This window comes from Carlito syrichta, unplaced genomic scaffold (assembly GCF_000164805.1).
Source record: "Carlito syrichta isolate Samal-C Ts95f unplaced genomic scaffold, Tarsius_syrichta-2.0.1 Scaffold302357, whole genome shotgun sequence".
In the NCBI taxonomy this organism is placed as follows: domain Eukaryota; kingdom Metazoa; phylum Chordata; class Mammalia; order Primates; family Tarsiidae; genus Carlito; species Carlito syrichta.
In genome coordinates, this window is record NW_007246453.1 from 126,247 (window position 1) to 144,810 (window position 18,564).

The window sequence follows — 18,564 nt, forward strand, 5'->3', positions numbered from 1 at the left end:
CCCTGTTTTCCCCTGGGAACGTGGTAGCCAAGACTTCAGGCGGCTTTGAAAAACTTTAAAGCGGCCGTATCGCGCTACGATTCGCATCGGGCACCACACGCCCCCGCAGGGTGTCCCGAGCTCGCATGGGTTTCCCACAGCGGTCGTTCCCCGCTGGCCGCGGCCGCAGCCCCCGGCGGCGCACCTCCGTTTTGCCGCCATAGGTTCGTCCGGTCTGGACCCCCCGTCAAGGGCACCGTTGGGGCCGGCTTCTCTCACGCGTCGTCACCTTCTCAAGGGCTGTCCTCGACGCAGCGTCCTCAGTCCTCGTTCTTTTTTGTGGCCGCGTAGTGTTCCGGCGTCGTATGCATCCGTGCGTCCGCGACGGCCTTTGGGCGGCTTTCACTCGCTGGTTATCACGAACGGTGCTGCCACGAACCCCTGGTCCGAGTTTTTGTGCGAACATCTGTTTTCGCGTCTTTGGGGAAGGGAGTTGTTGGGCCACTTGGCAGCGCTGGGTCTGACATCTTGGGAAATCGCCGGGCTCCCAAAGAGGCTGCAGCGTTTTACAGTTCCCCAGCAGTGTCTGAGGGCCTCAGTTTCTCTCCAAGTGCTCACGGACACTTGTTATTACAACCTTATAATGTTTTTTATTTTAATAGTGTAATGAGTGGATGGGAAACGGTGTTTTACTTGATCCGACGGGCACTTCTCTGATGGCCGGTGACGTTCAACATCTTTTCATGTGCTTATTGCCCATTTTTAAATTATCTTTGGCGAAACGTCTTTTTAGACCCATTGCCAACTTAAAAATGGGGTTGTCTCTTTATTTTTGAATTGTGAGTGTTCCGTTTATATTCTGAACACACACCCTCTTATCCAATATGATCCGCAAACATTTTCTCTTATTCTGTGGGCTAGCTTTTCACTTTCTTGATAATGTCCTTTGAGGTAACACAGAAGTTTTACATTTTGATGAAGTCTCTCTGAAGTCCAACTTATCTGTGGTTTCCGTTACTTGTGCTTTTGTTGTATCTAAGAAACCTTTGCCTCACCCAAGATTTACTTCTCTTTTTTATTGTAAGGGTTTTACAGTTGTAGCTCTTCTATTTATGCCTTTGATCCATCTGAAGTTAATTTTGTGTATGGTGCCAGGAGGGAGTACAGCTTCATTCTTCTGCATGTGAATATCCTGTTATCCCAGCACCATTTATTGAAAAGGCTTCTCCTTCCCCATTCAATTGTCATGGCACCATTATTGAACATCAGTAGACCAGATATGCATGGGTTTATTTTTATTTCTGGATTTTCAGTTCTGTTTCATTGTCTATCCTTATGACAACCAATAGCACAGTGTTTTGATTATAGCTTTGTGTAATAAAGTTGGAACCAGGAAATGTGAGTTCTCCAGCTTTTTTCCTCTTTTTCAGGATTATTTTGACTACTTTGGGTCCCTTGCATTCCCATATGAATTTTAGGATTAGCCTGTCAATTAAAAAATAAATGTAAACAATCTTGTCAATGGAAACCTTTGAAGTTTTAGGTTTCTAACCAAATAACCTATTAATTGTTTTCCTCTCCACATAGATAAAGACAAACTTTTTTGTTGTGGCATTTGTTTTTTATTAGAGGGAAGTTTGGTCATTGAAACTCTTTGAGCTCTTTAAAAGCAGAACATCTTTTGCCGTTAAATTGCTTTTCTGAAATAAAACTATATGCTAAATGAAAAATTAGGTTTTACAATGGCAGTTTATAAAAGTTGCTGAAGATCGTTTTAAAAATTGATGTTCTTATCAATGTTTTGCATATTTTTTGATGTATGACTATGTTTTCTACATTGCTGACTTAATTGCAAATTGCATCTCAGTATTTTAAAGTTATGTTTCATCTTCTGTTGAGTTTTGCACATAGCCTTGTTTCATGTTTATTGGCTAATATGAGTAATGGTTCTCTGAATATTTTTGTACACATTTTTGTGTGTTCCTTGTTTCTTCTTTTTAATAGAGGAAAGGGAGTAAACTTGGATATTGAAATCTAGAAAGACCCCTAAGTCTAATTTATGCTTTAGCCTTTACCTTCACTCCCACTATTGAGAGTAAATAAGAAAATAGATTGCATTTTTTTCAGAATCCCAGCTTAAAAATGGGGCTGAAACCTCTAAGATGGAGCTTTAAAAGCTCCAGAGGATCCTAAATGAGCTAGAAAAGTCTAGGAATTAACTAAATAACCAACTTTTGAGGTTTTGATAGTTGTCTTAAAACAATATAAATAGAGGATGTGTAATATTAATTTCACTTCTTCTCTAATGTTTAAAGTAGCACTGTCAAAAGGAAATAATACTTGTCAAAATTTAAAGCATCATGTTGTACATAATAAATATACACAATTTCATCAATTAAAAAATAAATACAAACAACCTTGTCAGTGGAAACCTTTGAAGTTTTAGATTTCTAACCAAATAGCCTATTAATTGTTTTCCTCTCCACATATGTAAAGACAAACCTTTTTGTTATGGCATTTTGTTAGAGGGACGTTTGATCATTGAAACTCTTCGAGCTCTTTGAAAGCAGCACATCCTTCCGTTTTCTTCATAGCTTTTCTCAAATAAAACTATATGTTAAATTAAAAATTCTTTTACTTAATACAGTACTATGAAGAAAAATATATATTCAGAACTTCCTACACAACAGGTGTTTTGTTGCTGATAAGTCAGTTTTTGCCACAAAGTGTAATGCCATTGATAATCAGGCTGAAAATGTTTTTCTTATTAAAATTGGACAGAAAAAATAATTTTGATAGTAAAAATCCATACCATTGCTTTTAATATGTAAAAAACAACTGTTAGCCCTTCAAAAGATTATGTAACTTTTAAAAAAGATATTGACCAATATTAGAGTGAGAAAGTGTCTATGTTGCTTTTTTCTCAAAGAGTTGCATACAAGTTTATAGTAGTCTTGAGATTATCTATAGCAATGTTGCATGATAGTAATTAAAGTGGCTTTATATATTTATGTAAACCCAGATTATTTAATTTAGTAGTAAAACAAAAAAAACTTAAAAGTTACAAATTTCCTAGTTAATAATTAAGGGAGATAAATAAATAAGCCAAACATACTTGAATTGAATACCATATAAACCTCATTTAGCATAGTAATCCCAATCTATGTATGATATGAAGCATTTGCCCAAAGATATCAATTAGTATTCTTTAATATATATCACATTTTAATGAATGGCGTTTTTAGTTAGGTGATTTTTTCTGGAGATGATCTCTAGTGGGTACATCAAAAATGAACAAACAACAGTTCTCTTAGGTATCTTTATCTTGAAGTTTTTCCTTATTTCTTTTACTGTTTAAGCTGTACAGAAATTGCATTTCATTTTCTGATTTCAATGGTTTTATCATACTTTAAAAAATTTTTTGAGAAAGGGTCTCACTCTGTATCCCAGGCTGGCGTGCAGGGGCACAATCGTGGCTTACTGTAGCCTCAACCTCCTAGACTCAGGTAAGTCTTCTGCCTCAGCCTCCCAAGTAGCTGGGACTACAGGCGTGCACTACTACGCCCAGCTTTTTTTTTTTTTTAAAGCAGGATCTAGTGAGAGGACAGAACAGCTCCCACAGTGGGAGGAGACCTGCGAGGGTTGCCTATTTTTTGACTTTCTATAGAAACGAGGTTTCACTATACTGTCCAAGCTGTCTTCAGCTCCTGGATTTAAACGATTTTCCCACCTTGGCCTCCCAAAGTCCCGGGATTACAGGTGTGAGCCACTGTGCCTGGCCTATACTTTGATTTTAAAATAAATTGGAGCTCTTGGCCAGGCGCGGTGGCTCAAGCCTATAATCTCAGCACTTTGGGAGGCCGAGGCAAGAGGATTACCTAAACTCAGGGGTTCGAGACCAGCCTCGGCAACTTGGTGAGACCACAGTAAATCAAAAAATAAGCCAGGCATAGTAGTGCATGCCTGTAGTTCCAAGCTACTTGGAAGGCTGAGGTGGAAGGATTGCCTAAGCCCAGCAGGTCCAGGCTGCGGTGGTTGTGAGCGCGCCAGTACACTCCAGCCTGGGCAACAGAGTAAGACTCCAACTCGAAAAATAAAATTAATAAATAAATAAATAAATTGAAGCTCTTGGTTATAAATCCAAATTTGGACTAGCAAATGTCTCAAAACTTGGATAAGCAGGGAGGATTAAAATGTATTTTAAAAATCTGGAATTGTTATTAATAGGAATACTTTTGCTTGATTATCCAGCCTAAATTTAGTGTCCTACATAAGGGACTAACACATACAGACATTCTTTGGGTTTATTTATCCATTTGAAATTTTAAAATGCTGAGGCGGAAGGATCGCCAGAGCCCAGCAGGTCGAGGCTGCGGTGGCCGGGAGTGGCCACTGCTCTCCAGTCTGGGCGACCGAGTAAGACTCCAACTCAAAAAAATAAAAAAAAAAGGAAATTAAAAAATATATATCTTTGTTTTGTTTTACTTTTGCATCGGAGTCTCACTCTATCGCCTAGGCTGGAGTACAGCAACATGATCATGGCTCACCACAGCCTCGACCTCTTGGGCTCAGGCTATCCTGCCTCAGTCTCCCGAGTAGCTGAGACCACAGGCATGTATCACCATACCTGGCTGATTTGTAGAGACAAGGTCATGCTATGTTGGCCAGGCTGGTCTCAAACTCCTGTGCTCAAGCAATCCTCCCACCTTGGCTTCTCAAAGTGCTGAGATTACAGGCGTGAGCTACCATGCCCAGCTAAAATTATATATCTTTAGAAAATGAGTGAAGGTGACCAATTTAAAACCCAGAATATAGGCTGTCTTTTTATTACTTGAAATTTCCAATATTGTTGTTTGAGAAGCAAACTGCTTAGGAGTGATCCCATCAGATGATATACCAAAATTAAATATATTTATCTGTGCATATATTTACTTACATGTTAATTTACAGATTTGCAAATTTTACTTTTTTTTTTTTTTGGAGTTGGGAGTCTCACTCTGTCATCCAGGCTGGAGTACAGTGTCACGCTCACAGCCATCCCAGGTTGACCTGCTGGGCTCAGGCAATCCTTCCGCCTCAGTCTTCCAAGTAGCCGGAACTACAGGTGTGTGCCACCATGCCCGGCTAATTTTTTGATTTATTGTAGTGGTGAGGTCTTGCCTGGTTGCTCAGACTGGTCTCGAACTCCTGGGCTCAGGCAGTTTTCTCACCTCGGCCTCCCAAAGTGCTGAGTTTACAGGCTTGAGCCACTGTGCCCAGCCTACATGATTTAATATTCAAAAAGTACAAGAGAGATTACAGATCTCCCTAAAGACAGTCACCATTACAAATGTCTAGGAAGTTTTCCAGAGATAGGAGCAAATAACATACACTTAAGTTAAAATACATTATTGTATAACTGTTAGCAAGTTAGCCAGGCCCCAATTGTTTTCACTGCAACAGGCTATGAAAATAGGGACTACAGATTGACCTAAGTTGGTTCAAGAAGACTTGACAGGTAGGTAGACATTATAAATTTATAGATATTTTAGATTGCACTAAGTTTTTTTTTTTTTTTGAGTTGGAGTCTCACTCTGTCGCCCAGATTAGAGTGCAGTGGCTGCTCCCGGCCACTGAAGCCTCGACCTGCTGGGCTCCGGTGATCGTTCCGCCTCAGCCTTCCAAGTAGCTGGAACTACAGGCGTGCACTACCATGCCTGGCTGATTTTTTTGATTTATTGTAGAGATGAGGTCTCACCAAGTTGCCCAGGCGGATCTCGAACCCGTGGGCTCAGGCAGTCCACTCACCTCAGCCTCCCAAAGGCGTGGGATTACAGGCTGTGCCACCGAGCCCGGCTTAGATTGCACTGAATTTTATTGTGAGGTCCTTAGAATTTGGGAAGGGGTATGATGCGTTTGTTTTGTGTTTTTGCCTTAATCACAGGAGAAATTTGGAAGTGAAAAATTGATAGGAATTTAGTTTGCAAAAGTTTAATTCCAGGGGGAGGATTTTAGGTCATTGACATTAGAAAGGATATAAATTTGATGTTTGGGTTCTTTTCTAGTTCTACACACTATATCTTAAATGCCCTAATCCTTTCAGAACTACTTAGCAAAGCCTAGGAGAACAATTATGCTTTGAATTATCCTGTACTTTTGGTTAATACAAGCCCTTTGGAAGTAGTTTTTAGAGTTGTGGGAGTGTCTACTGAGATTATCCACTCTGATAGCATAATTCTAGAACAGTTAACAGAAGCAACCCTAGAAATTCAAATGGAAATATGGTTCCATGGAGACTTATAAAGGAGGGGACTTGACTTTTAATTTTCCTAATGTGGAAAACTTCAGAAATATTAGATGGAAGAATTTTAGTAGCATTCTGGTCCGCAAACTTATGCATGCATTGGTCAGGTGTGGGGAGAAATAAAAGCAACAGCATAAAGTCAACTGAGATCTATTATAGTAATTATTATTGTTATTTTATTATTTTGTTCTTGAGACAGGATCTTGCTCTGTTGCTCAGGAGCTCAGTGGCACGATGTTAGCTCACTGCAGCCTTGAGCTCTTGGACTTACGCGATCCTCCTGCCTCAGCCTTCTGAGTAGCTAGGACTATGGGTGTGTACCACCACACCCAGCTGGGACCTGTAATTATGTCTACAGTATTGGTAAAGATGCTAGAGTATGTGACTGGAATGGCCAGAGTCAGAGAGGATGAAATTGGAAAGTGTTAAGCTGTATAAAATGTTGAGGAAATAGTCATTCTCCCTGATGGAATTGTAGGAGTAAAAGTTATGGGGGACAGGACAAGCATGTTTGCTTGACTTTAGGGAAAAGATAGCAAGATATAAGATAAGTAATGCAAACTGGTTGTGGTAGAGCCTTAAAACTAAGGAGAGTGTTTTCAGCTGGTTGAAAAAACAGTCTCAAGAGAAGATGGTTTTCCTTTTTAGTTATAACCATTATTATGTGATAGGTAAAACCCAAAGTAATTCAGAATAGAAATCACCTATAGCCTCTCCCTCAAGATGGGTTCTACTGTATAGGCGTGTATCTTGATGTTTTCAAATGATATTATCATCAACTGCTTTTCTCATATTATGTATTCTTTGAAATATTTTCGGCGACTATATAGGTTTCCGTGAAGTGGGCAGGTTATAATTTATTTACCTACTCCCCTTTTGGACATTTAGATTACTTTCAGATTTTTTATTCCACTTATGACTTATTAGAATTGGCAGTTTAAGTAGTGATGTGAATAAGATGCCAGTTTAAGAAAGCCTATATCTTTGCAAGTGTAGACTGAAGAGTTGAGAAAGCTGAAATTGTTTTATTTTTCATTTTGAAAGTAACGAAGAAGCATACTTTCATCTACAGAATATTATAGAAAATTAAAAAGAAATAGCATCATATCTAAAAAAGTATATGCCTTAATTGAAAATACTTTATTGCTTAAAAATGACTCCAATAGACTCGCTCGACACAGGGTTGCCACAAACCTTCAATTTGGGGAAATGCAACATCTTAGAAGTGCAATAAAGTGAAGAGCAGTAAAAGGAAGTATAAGTGTGCCTGTGTCTTACCCTCTTCTCTTCTCCCTAGCAGTTTTCAAGGCAAAAATGTGCTGTAGACTAGTGATATTGATTACCTCCAAGAATATTCTTATCTTGGCTGGAATACATTTGCTTGAAAAACCCAGCATAAGTTAACTGAAGTTAGGCAGTACACTTTTTCTCTTCTGTTCTTCAGAGACCAGGGGTCTCAGCCTGTCACCGAGGCTGGAGCGCAGTGGTGGAGTCATAACTCGCCGGGCCTCGAACTCCTTGGGGTGAAGCGAGCCTCCTGCCTCAGCCTCCTGAGCAGCTGGGATCACGAGTACACACCACCACACCCGGCTAATTTTTGGTTTTTTTTAAAATTTTTTTTCAATTATTTTTTGGGGGGTTGGAGTCTCACTCTGCCGCCCAGACTGGAGTGCAGTGGCTGCTCCCAGCCACGCAGCCTCGACGTACTGGGCTCCGGCGATCCTTCCACCTCAGCCTTCCCGGTAGCCGGAATTACAGGCAGGTGCTACCACGCCCGGCTGATTTTTTTTTTTTTATTTATTGTAGAGATGAGGTCTTGCTGCCCAGGCGGGTCTCGAACCCGCGGGCTCAGGCAATCCACTCACCTCAGCCTCCCAAGGCGCGGGATTACAGGCTGAGCCACTGAGCCCTGCTTTGTTTTTATTTTTTAGAGACAGGCTCTCATTGTGTTGCCCAGGCTGGTCGTCAACTCCTGGCCAAGTGATCCTCCTGCCTTCAGTTCCTGAGTAGTTGGGATTTATAGGCGCAGGCCACTGTGCCTGCAATACATCATTGATTTATTATTTTTAAAATTTTTATTTTAAAGATGTGGGGTGCAGTTCAGAATTGGGTTATACAAATGGTCATTTTACAGGTAAAGTTTGGGCCTCACTTTGGTCCCCACGTTACCTGGCTGAGATCAGGTACTCTTGTTAATGAAACGTAACCTCCCACTCCCTCTCCTGGCAGTTTCCCACTACTGCCAATCCCTTTCTTATAGTATGATAATTGTTCAGGGTCTGCTTGTGAGTAAGAACATGTGGTACTTAGTTCTTTGTTTCTGTGATAGATGCCTGAGTATTGCAAAATTTTTTCTTCAAATGTGAAGAGTTGTAAAAGCCAAATGTGAATGTTTGGATTCACAAGAGGCTATGGTTTTATGTTATATTCTTCTTTTTTTTGAGTCGGAGTCTCACTCTGTCGTCCAGGCTGGAGTGCAGTGGCACACTCACAGCCACCGCAGCCTCGAGCTGCTGGACTCAGAGCATCCTTCGGCCTCAGCCTTCCAAGTAGCTGGAATTACAGGCCTGCACCACCATGCCCAGCTAATTTTTTGATTTATTGTAGAGACGAATTCCCTCCAAGTTGCCCAGGCTGGTCTCGAACCCCTGGGCTCAGGCAATCTTCTCGCCTCTGCTGTATTCTTTTTGACAAATGGAATTGGGTGTTCAAAATGCTAACGGTATTGTTTACATTACCCACTTACAGATATGACATTGTACTTTATATATGGCAAACTAATTACTTGCTATATTAGCTGATGAGTTTCTTAGGAATGACTTCAGCTTAACTGGAAATGCCTATGTTTTCTGTTGTCAGTGAACTGTAGAAAAATTAAGCCGGGCTCGGTGGCTCAGCCTGTAATCCCGGTGCTTTGGGAGCCTGAGGTGAGTGGATTGCCTGAGCCTGCGGGTTCGAGACCCGCCTGGGCAACTTGGCGAGACCTCATCTCTACAATAAATCAAAAAACTAGCCAGGCGTGTTAGCGTGTGCCTGTAGTTCCAGCAACTGGGAAGGTTGAGGCAGAAAGATCACTGGAGCCCAGCAGGTTGAGGCTGCGGTGGCCGGGAGCGGCCACTGCACTCCGTTCTGGGCGACAGAGTGAGACTCCGACTCAAAAAAAAAAAGAAAAATTAGTTTTCAGATTGTGTAGCACTTGCTTATGTATCACTTTTATGTCCAACAAATATATTCAGTTCTTCACTATTATGTTTTGCTGAAGAAAAGTAAAAACTACTAACTGTAAAGAGAGTTTTTAGGCTTAATCTATTAATTGTCTTTTATTAGCTGGGCATGGTGGCTTACACTGTCATTCCAGCACTTTGGGAGACAGAGATGTGAGGATTGCCTGAGCCCAGGGGTTCAAGACCAGTCTGGGCAACTTGGCGAGACCTAGTCTCTACAGTAAATTAAAAAATTAGCCAGGTATGGTGGCACGTGCCTGTAGTTGCAGCTACTTGGAAGACTGAGGCGGAAGGGTCACCTGAACCCAGCAGATTGAGGCTGCGGTGACTGTGAGCATGCCCCTGCACTCCAGCTTGGGCGACAAAGTGAGGCTCCAACTCAAAAAAAAAGTTGTCTTTTATTTCACCGAATAAATTGACGTTTCTAATTTTTTTGTTGTGATTTACTAATGTAGGACTTACAGGATTAAACGACAGTAAATGGAGGTCTTCTAGGATTGTGCATTAATCCGGTTCTATTAATTCCCCATTAATTGATGACTAGCCTGTTACTTCTCTTTTGTTAAAATTTCACTCCTTTTCTCACTTCTCAAGTTAAATTTACTGAAAGACCTTGAGTGGTGACTATAAAGTATTCTGTGCTGTTCATTGCTAATATGACTAGTTCTCTGCTTTCTTGGCTCAGAAGTCAAGATCGCTACTTTAAAGCGCAAACTCTGAGTTAAATAATCAGAAGTCCCTTAATGTGTGTTCAAGGAATTGAAATGGGATTTGATAGTGTGTTTTAAAATGTGCTGCATATTATTCTTTAACTTTTCGTACTTAATTTCATTAATTTTACCCTTATGGGTGATTATTGAGTGTGTGCATGTATGTGAAAATATGTTTGTATGTGTAGTAAATTGTAAATTTTAATCAGAGCATATTGCTTGATACAGTTTAAAGTCATACAAAGGATGAAGATCATTAATTCTTACCTGAGCATAAGAATTGCATACTAGTTTGTGTAGAGTTACTATATTCTCAAGTGATTTTTGTTAAACTAAAAGTCTTTTTAAATTTTAGGGGGAAAAAAATAGTGGCTTTGATGTCCTCTACCATAATATGAAACATGGACAGATATCAACAAAAGAACTAGCAGATTTTGTAAGAGAGAGGTATGTATTTTTTTAAAGAAATTATTTGTTTAACAACTTAATGTAATTTAAATTTTAAAGTATAAATAATTGAGAAAATTTTATTTGGATTTGGAATAAAGTTATCCAGGCACACTTGTCTTAAAAAATATACTATGATTATGTGTATACATATACATACATACATACATACATACATACATACATACATACATATATGTCTACACATACATATTTTTCTTTTTTTTCTTTTTGAGCCGGGGTCTCTGTCACCCAAGCTGGAGTGCAGGGGCACGATTATGGATTGATACAGTGTGCACTCATTGGGGCGATGGGTACACATAAATCCCAGACTTTTTGCCAGTGTATAATTCGTCTGTATAACCAAAAACCACTTGTACTCCTCAAGCTGTTGACATTAAAAACAAAAGCAAAAGACAAGAAATGATATCATTAAATGTAAAAAATTCCCAACTTTTTAAAATTCAATTTTTCTTGTGGATTTACTTTTATATTTACTTTGAGATGGCGACTTGCTGTGTTTCCCAGACTGGAATGCAGTGGCACAATCATGACTCACTCCAAACTTGACTCCTAGAATCAAGCAGTTCTCGCCTCAGCCTCCCAAGTAGCTGGGACTACAGGTGTCTACCGCCATGCTTGGCTAAGTTTTATATTTTTTTGTAGAAACGGCATCTCACTGTGTTGCTCAGGCTGGTCTTAAACTCCTGGCCTCAAGTAATCCTCCCACCTCAGCCTCCCACAGTGCTGGGATTACAAGTGTGAGCCACCATGCCTGGACTTTCTGTGGATTTGCGAGAGATAAATTCTCAATTTGTGTTAGTCTGATAATATTTTTAATTTGTCTTCATAAAAAACTTTTGTTATAGACAATGTCAGACATACATAAAACTTACACAAAAGTTATGAACTTAGTATAACATGTAGCACTCAGTTTCAGCAATTATCAAGTTATGGCCACTCTTATTCACTACTGCTGAGTTTTTTGGGGTTTTTTTGAGTCAGAGTTTCACTCTGTTACCCAGTTTGGAGGGCAGTGGCATGCTCACGGCCACCGCAACCCTGACCTACTGGGCTAGGTGATCCTTCTGCCTCAGCCTTCCAAGTAGCTGGAACTATAGACTCACACCATCATGCCTGACTAATTTTTGTGATTTATTGTAGAGATGGTATTACACCAAGTTGCCCAGGGTGGTCTCAAATCCCTGGACTCAGGCAATCCTCTTGCCTTGGCTTCCCAGAGTGCTGGAATTATAGGCTGAGCCACCGCACCTGGCCTACTGCTGAGTTTTTATGAAGTAAATATCACAGTCAGAAACATTATATTTCATTCATTAGCATTTCAGATGTATCTATAGATGATAATGACTTTAAAAAACTCATAACCCTAATGTTATCCTTTCTAAAAATGTATTAATTCCTTAATATCACCAAATATCCAGCTTAATTTTCTTCAGTTGTTAAAAGTTGCCATTTAAATCTAGCAGCATAATCAGATTCTTAGGTGGTGCTGTATACTTCCATTGGAGGCCTGTAATATCCAGTTATACTTGATTTGATGGTAGTCACCTAAATCTGTTATTTCATTGGGAGTCACTTTCATTTATGTTTTTGCTGTACATAGAGTTCTGGTTGGTAGATTCTTTTTTTTAACTCTTTGATGATTATTTTGTTATCTACAGTTAAAATGTAAGCCATGAGTCTGCCTATTGATCCTTTGAAGGTAATGTTTGTTGGTGTGAATGGTTTGGCTGTTTTCAAGTTTTTCTTTTTGTCTTTGATTTTTCAGCAGTTTTTACTATAGTGTGATTAGGTATAACATTTAAAAAAAATTTCTCCTCTTAAGGTTTGTTGGGCTACTTGGATCTGTGGGTTGATTTTTTTTTTTCTTTTTATCAGTTTTGGAACATTCTCCATCATTATTTCTCCAGATATTTCCTCTGGCCTATTCTCTTTACTCATATGTTAGACATTTTTGCTTTGTGCGTTATACCTTTTCTCTGTTTTTGATTATTTTGCCTTTCTTAGCTTTCATCTGGGATAGATTATTCTCATCTATTGTCCAGTTAACTAATTCTCGATATAGTGTATCACGTCTGCTACTAAACCCCGTCTGTTGAGATACAAATTTGGTTATTTTATTTTTCAGATCGCTCTCTATTTTTTCAAATTTGATATGCTTTTCTCCACTCCTATAAAATTATTTCCAATTCTCCACTGAAATTTTTCTTTTGTAATTTGATCCTAAGGGACAGGGGTTCCCCATGCTTTTCACCTTTGGCGGATCTGAACTCTTAAATTTTGTCTCCCTTACTCTCTGAGGCAGTGAAAGTCTCTTCACTCCTCACCTGCCTCACCTAGATACCCTCAAGGGAAAAGCTGCCCCACCTGGCAGCGTCCCTTCTCTGGGACCTCTGCCTGCTGATTCCTTACTGCCTCTGAAGTGCTCTGATGCTTTTCAGTCCCTCCCACTCCTCTGCCCCCACGTTGTCTGATTTTTCTCAATGGGAAGTTTGTGTGTCAGTAATCTCATTCAGTATTACAAGTTGAATAGTCCTTATCCAACATGCTAGGGACCAGAAGTGTTTGAGAGTTGGGTTTTTTTCAGATTGTTGAATACTTGCATGTACATAATGAGATACTTGGGGATGGGATCCAAGTCTAAGCTGGACAAAATCATGAACTTCATAGCAACCTGGATGGCTTAGAGTCTATAAAACTGAGCAGTCTGTCACAGAAACAAAGAACTGAGTATCACCTGTTCTCACTCATAAGCAAACCTTGAACAATTGTCATAATACTATAAGAAAAGGATTGGCATTAGCGGGGAAACTGCCGGGGGTGGCAGGGGGGAGGGATGTGGGATTGGTGGTAGTGGGTATCTGCCAGGGGGCAGGTGGGGGGTGGGCACACGTCATCAACAAGAGTGCTTGTATAATCAACCTGAATTGTACTCCACATCTTTTTTTTTTTTTTTTTTTAACTGTAAACACGTGAGGTACAATTCAGAGTTAGGTATACAAACGTTGATTATGCAGGTACCCTTCATGATTAGCACATCCTTAAAATAAAAACATTAAAAGTAAAAAAAAAAAAAGGTTTAGAAATCACAAAAAAAAAGAAATTTACTTATGTTTCTTGTTTGTTTGTTTCTTTTTTTTTTTTGTCGTCAGGGTCTCACTCTTACTCTGTTACCCAGGTTGGAGTGAGTGGCATGATCACGGCTCACCAAAACCTCCCACTCTGGGCTCCTGTGATCCTTCTGCCTTAGCCTCCTCCTGTGTAGCTGGCACCACAGATGTGTACCACCACACCCCGCTCATTTTTTTTTTGTAGATATGAGTTCTCGCTATGTTGCCCAGGCTAGTCTTGAACTCCGGTTCAAGCGATCCTTCTTCCTCAGCCTCTCAGAGTGCTGGGATTACAGCAGCCACACATGGCCTCATCTATGTTTCATATACACCATAAACACATAGCCCGAAGGTAATTTTATACCGTATTTTAAATAATTTTGTGATGAAACAAAATCGGACTGCTGAGATCAGGTGTGGAATTTTTTCACTTGTGTCATATTGATGCTCAAGACATATCAGACTTTAGGCATTTTGTGTGTTTGGGTTAGGGATGCTCAACCCGCATTGAAAATTGAACTGTTTTTGCTTTTTGCTGTTAGTCGTCTTCGTTTGTATGTTCATATTGTTTCTGTGTTAACTTCTTTTGGATGATCAGAGGCTGCTGGTGTAATGTAGTGTTATTTTAGAGACACAGAAAAGTTTAGAGGAGTAAAGTCATAATGCCATCAGTGAGAGGCAGTTGCTGTTAATGTTTCCTTCTCTTTTTTTTTCTGTTTTTCTTTTGAGTTGGAGTCTCACTCTGTCACCCAGACTGGAGTGCAGTGGCCGCTCCCGGCCACCACAGCCTCGACCTGCTGGGCTCCGGCGATCCTTCCGCCTCAGCCTTCCAAGTAGCTGGAATTACAGGCGCGCGCTACCATGCCCAGCTAGTTTTTGATTTATTGTAGAGGTGAGGTCTCGCCAAGTTGCCCAGGCGGGTCTCGAACCCGCGGGCTCAGGCAATCCACTCGCCTCAGCCTCCCAAAGTGCTGGGATTACAGACTGAGCCACCAAGCCCGGCTCTAATGTTTCCTTTTCATTAGAGGGCTGGTGTTTTGTGGAATGGGGTTGGGCAACAGTTTGGAGACAAGTTTAGTTTAGAGACTTGGAGTTTGAAGTGAGTGTTGAGAAGACGGGCCGGTGCAAGAACAGTGTGGAGATCTGGGCTTGGGCATTAGAAGAAAAAATTAGTTGATCCCATCAAAGTTAGTGGAAGGACAACGGTGGTTGTACAGTGTTCCCTGTTAGGGGCAGCATAGTGAGAGGAACCCGTGTGATTATGGGAAAGATAAAGCTGTAACTTAAGTTTTATGGTATTGAGAAGGCCATGCAAAATATGTGCTGTGTATTTACAGGTTATGAATCCATAGGATGATTTGTGTTTTCTTCCTAATTCTGTATTTAATGGCTCTGGTTGTTTTTTAAAGTCTAAAATTATATATGTTATATACTAGTTATATAGGACACAGTTTTCTAGTGCGAAATACTTATTTGTCAACATTTTAGATATAATCACAAAACCAATTAAGCCCTGATGTTTAGGATCTCATATTTGCTGATGATTCATATTTAGTTTTATGCAGATGATTATCATCAATCTTGTTCTGTTAAATGTGCATCACAGTGTCGATGAATAATGAAACTATGTTAAGCGCACCAAGGAAATGTTAAATACAACTGACTTATCACAGTGAATTCATTTACAGAGAAGGAGTGAGAGCATACAAGAAGCAGGACATCTGCTCAGATAAGCTTTGGCCTTACAGATAAAGATTTGTGACTTCATTAAGTTTTTGTGATATAAATTATTTTAGTTCTACACCAGACAAGTGTTTTAAAGTAGATGTGCACAGAGGACATTTAAAGACAGGCCAGAAGTTCATGACTACATATACCTGCTTATTTTTAGCATGTAATTTGAGATACCTTTTTGTTTCTTCATTTTAAATTTTATTTTAATAACTTTGCTATGTTTTTGGTCACAAAAGAGATACTATAATGAGGACATTTGATTTAACAGAGCTACCATAGAGGAGGCATATTCCAGGTCAATGACAAAACTAGCAAAATCTGCAAGCAATTATTCACAGCTTGGGTGAGTTAATTTCTTCCTCCTTTTCAATGTTCATTTAGGCGAAGTTCTTGAGAATGTTAGATTCCTGTTCAGGGTAAGGTAGTTCATAAGTACAGTAAAACATTATGTACTTAATAATATGTGTCTCTTATATGACTATATTCTTGTCTTGATAGAAATGCAGTTGAATTTGCTGAATCTGTTATTGTAGTCAAAGTAAATGAATCTTATTTTTCCCTTTTATTAAACCACATAGTCATTCAGTAGTGTAAGTCTGAGATTGTGTTATCTTAAGCACGTGCCAAGTACTTATTCTAGTTGTCTGTAAGTTCATTTAAATTATGTTGTGGTTTAACAGTGACCTTTGGCCGGGCTCTGTGGCTCAGCCTGTAATCCAAGCACTTTGGGAGGCCGAGGTAAATGAATTGCCTGGGCCTGCGGGTTTGAGACCTGCCTGGGCAACTTGGCGAGACCTCATCTCTACAATAAATCAAAAATTAGCCGGGCGTGGTAGCACGCGCCTGTAGTTACAGCTGCTTGGAAGGCTGAGGCGGAAGGATCGCCGGAGCCCAACAGGTCCAGGCTGTGGTGGCCGGGAGCGGCCACTGCACTCCAGTCTGGGTGACAGAGTGAGACTCCAACTCAAAAAAACAAACAGAACAAAACAAAAAACAGTGACCTTTAAAAAGGTCACTTAAGATAAACTTTATTGAAATGATTAAAATGCATTAAAAATGTCTCCTTTGATTGTATGGACTGTCATTAAATCTTCCTTTTAAAAGTTTGTGTTTGCGGGTGTGGTGGCTCACTCCTGTAATCCTAGCACTTTGGGAGATGGAGAGAAGAGTAATGCTCGAGTCCAGGAGTTTGAGACCAGCCTAGGCAACACAGATCTCACCTCTATAAAATAACAAAAATTAGCCAGTACACGTGCCTGTAGTCCCAGCTACTCAGGACGCTGAGGTAGGAGGATCGCTTGAGCCCAGGAGTTTGAGGCTATGGCAAGCCATGATTGTGCCACTGCACTCCAGCTTGGATTACAGAGAGATAATCTGAGTCAAAAAAGAAATAAATAGTCCAACATTTAAAAACATTTTTGCAGTGATATTCAGTAAAATATTCCTCTATACCTGAGATTCTGAGGAATCTGTGAATCTTCTGAAATTTAATGTGAATTTTTGTGTAGGTATTTATTCACATCAATGAAGAGGATTTGTATTAATTATAAGAGTCACAAATGATTTTATGGTAAAAAAAAGTTAAGAAGGACTATGCTGTATAAGTATTCTATAGTGTAGTTGAATGAGTTCAAACAAAAGTCTTCCTACTTTGTCGCCTGGGCAAAGAGGAACTGAGATCTCGGTTTATCCTCAGGGCAGTGGCACTGTCCATTGTGTACGTGCTGACAGCCCACAGTCAGGAGGACCTCCTGCAGCCCTCTACAGTGTGACTGAGAACGCTGCAAGGCTACCGCCTTTTTCCCCAGAGGAGAATGGAGACTGGTGGCTGATAACTGTTTTGTTTTTTCCCCTTCCATTGTCCTCCAGTTTCTTCCTCTCTCACCTCCTTCTGCTGCAGCTTCATTATTTGTCTATCTACCTTCTCACTTTTCAGACACCCTCCTATATCTTGAAACCCCATGCTGATACGCTGCTTCTACAGCATAATTTCTTCTTTATGTACCACAATGGGGGGAGTCAGAAAGTAATGGGAATAACAAGCTAGCTTTAACCAGTTGACCAAGGTTTTTGTTGTTGTTGTTGTTGTTTGTTTGTTTTGTTTGTTTTGTTTTGTTTGAGTTGGAGTCTCACTCTGTCGCCCAGACTGGAGTGCAGTGGCCGCTCCCGGCCACGGCAGCCTCGACCTGCTGGGCTCCAGGGATCCTTCCGCCTCAGCCTTCCAAGTAGCTGGAACTACAGGCACGCGCTACCACGCCCGGCTAATTTTTTGATTTTTTGTAGAGATGAGGTCTTGCCAAGTTGCCCAGGCAGGTCTTGAACCCGTGGGCTCAGGCAATCCACTCACCTCAGCCTCCCAAAGGCGTGGGATTACAGGCTGAGCCACCGATCCCGGCTTGTTGTTGTTGAGTTGGATTCTCACTCACCCAGACTGGAGTGCAGTGGCCGCTCCCGACCACGGCAGCCTCGAACTGCTGGGCTCTGGCGATCCTTCCGCTTCCGTCTTCCAAGTAACTGGAACTACAGGCGTGCACTACCACGCCCGGCTAATTTTTTTGATTTATTGTAGAGACGAAGTCTCACCAAGTTGCCCAGGCGAGTCTCGAGCCTGCGGGCTCAGGCAATTCACTCACCTCGGCCTCCCAAGGCGCGGGATTACAGATTGAGCCACTGAGCCCAGCATTGACCAAGGTTTTATTATAGAAAATTCTACCCTGTTCTTAGTTATCAGGTGAGAGATAAAATGAACATGGATTAACTTTAGGTATATTTCCTGATGACAAAGTTACTGACAACATTCCTGTCTTTAGAATGTGTGGTTTTCATAAATAATAAATGACATATTTTTATGTTAGAGTAATCTCTCAAGATTATAAAGGTTTTAAATAATGTTTCTGTTTACTGTTTACTGTTGGATGTTTTAGCAGGAAATTGAATTTTGTCTTTCAGTTTTTGGTTGCATTTAAAGCACATTTTAGATGTAAGATTTGTTTCTTAGTGCTTATTAACATATATAGTAACGTGTATTACTTGATCAGAAAAAAGTTATGTATATC

At 40.3% G+C, this 18,564-nt stretch overlaps 1 protein-coding gene across 2 annotated transcripts in view; it reads left to right on the forward strand.

The window, feature by feature from the left end:
• The first annotated feature begins 10,542 nt into the window (after positions 1 to 10,542).
• Positions 10,543 to 18,564, forward strand: part of FCHO2 (FCH domain only 2) — a 102,736-nt gene continuing 94,714 nt past the window's right edge. For both annotated transcript variants that reach the window (XM_008056438.2, XM_021711551.1), the window contains exons 1-2: positions 10,543 to 10,643; positions 15,777 to 15,851. In XM_008056438.2, coding sequence (XP_008054629.1) covers positions 10,591 to 10,643; positions 15,777 to 15,851 — 128 coding nt within the window. In that variant the 5' untranslated portion in view covers positions 10,543 to 10,590. The remainder of the gene's footprint in view (positions 10,644 to 15,776; positions 15,852 to 18,564) is intronic.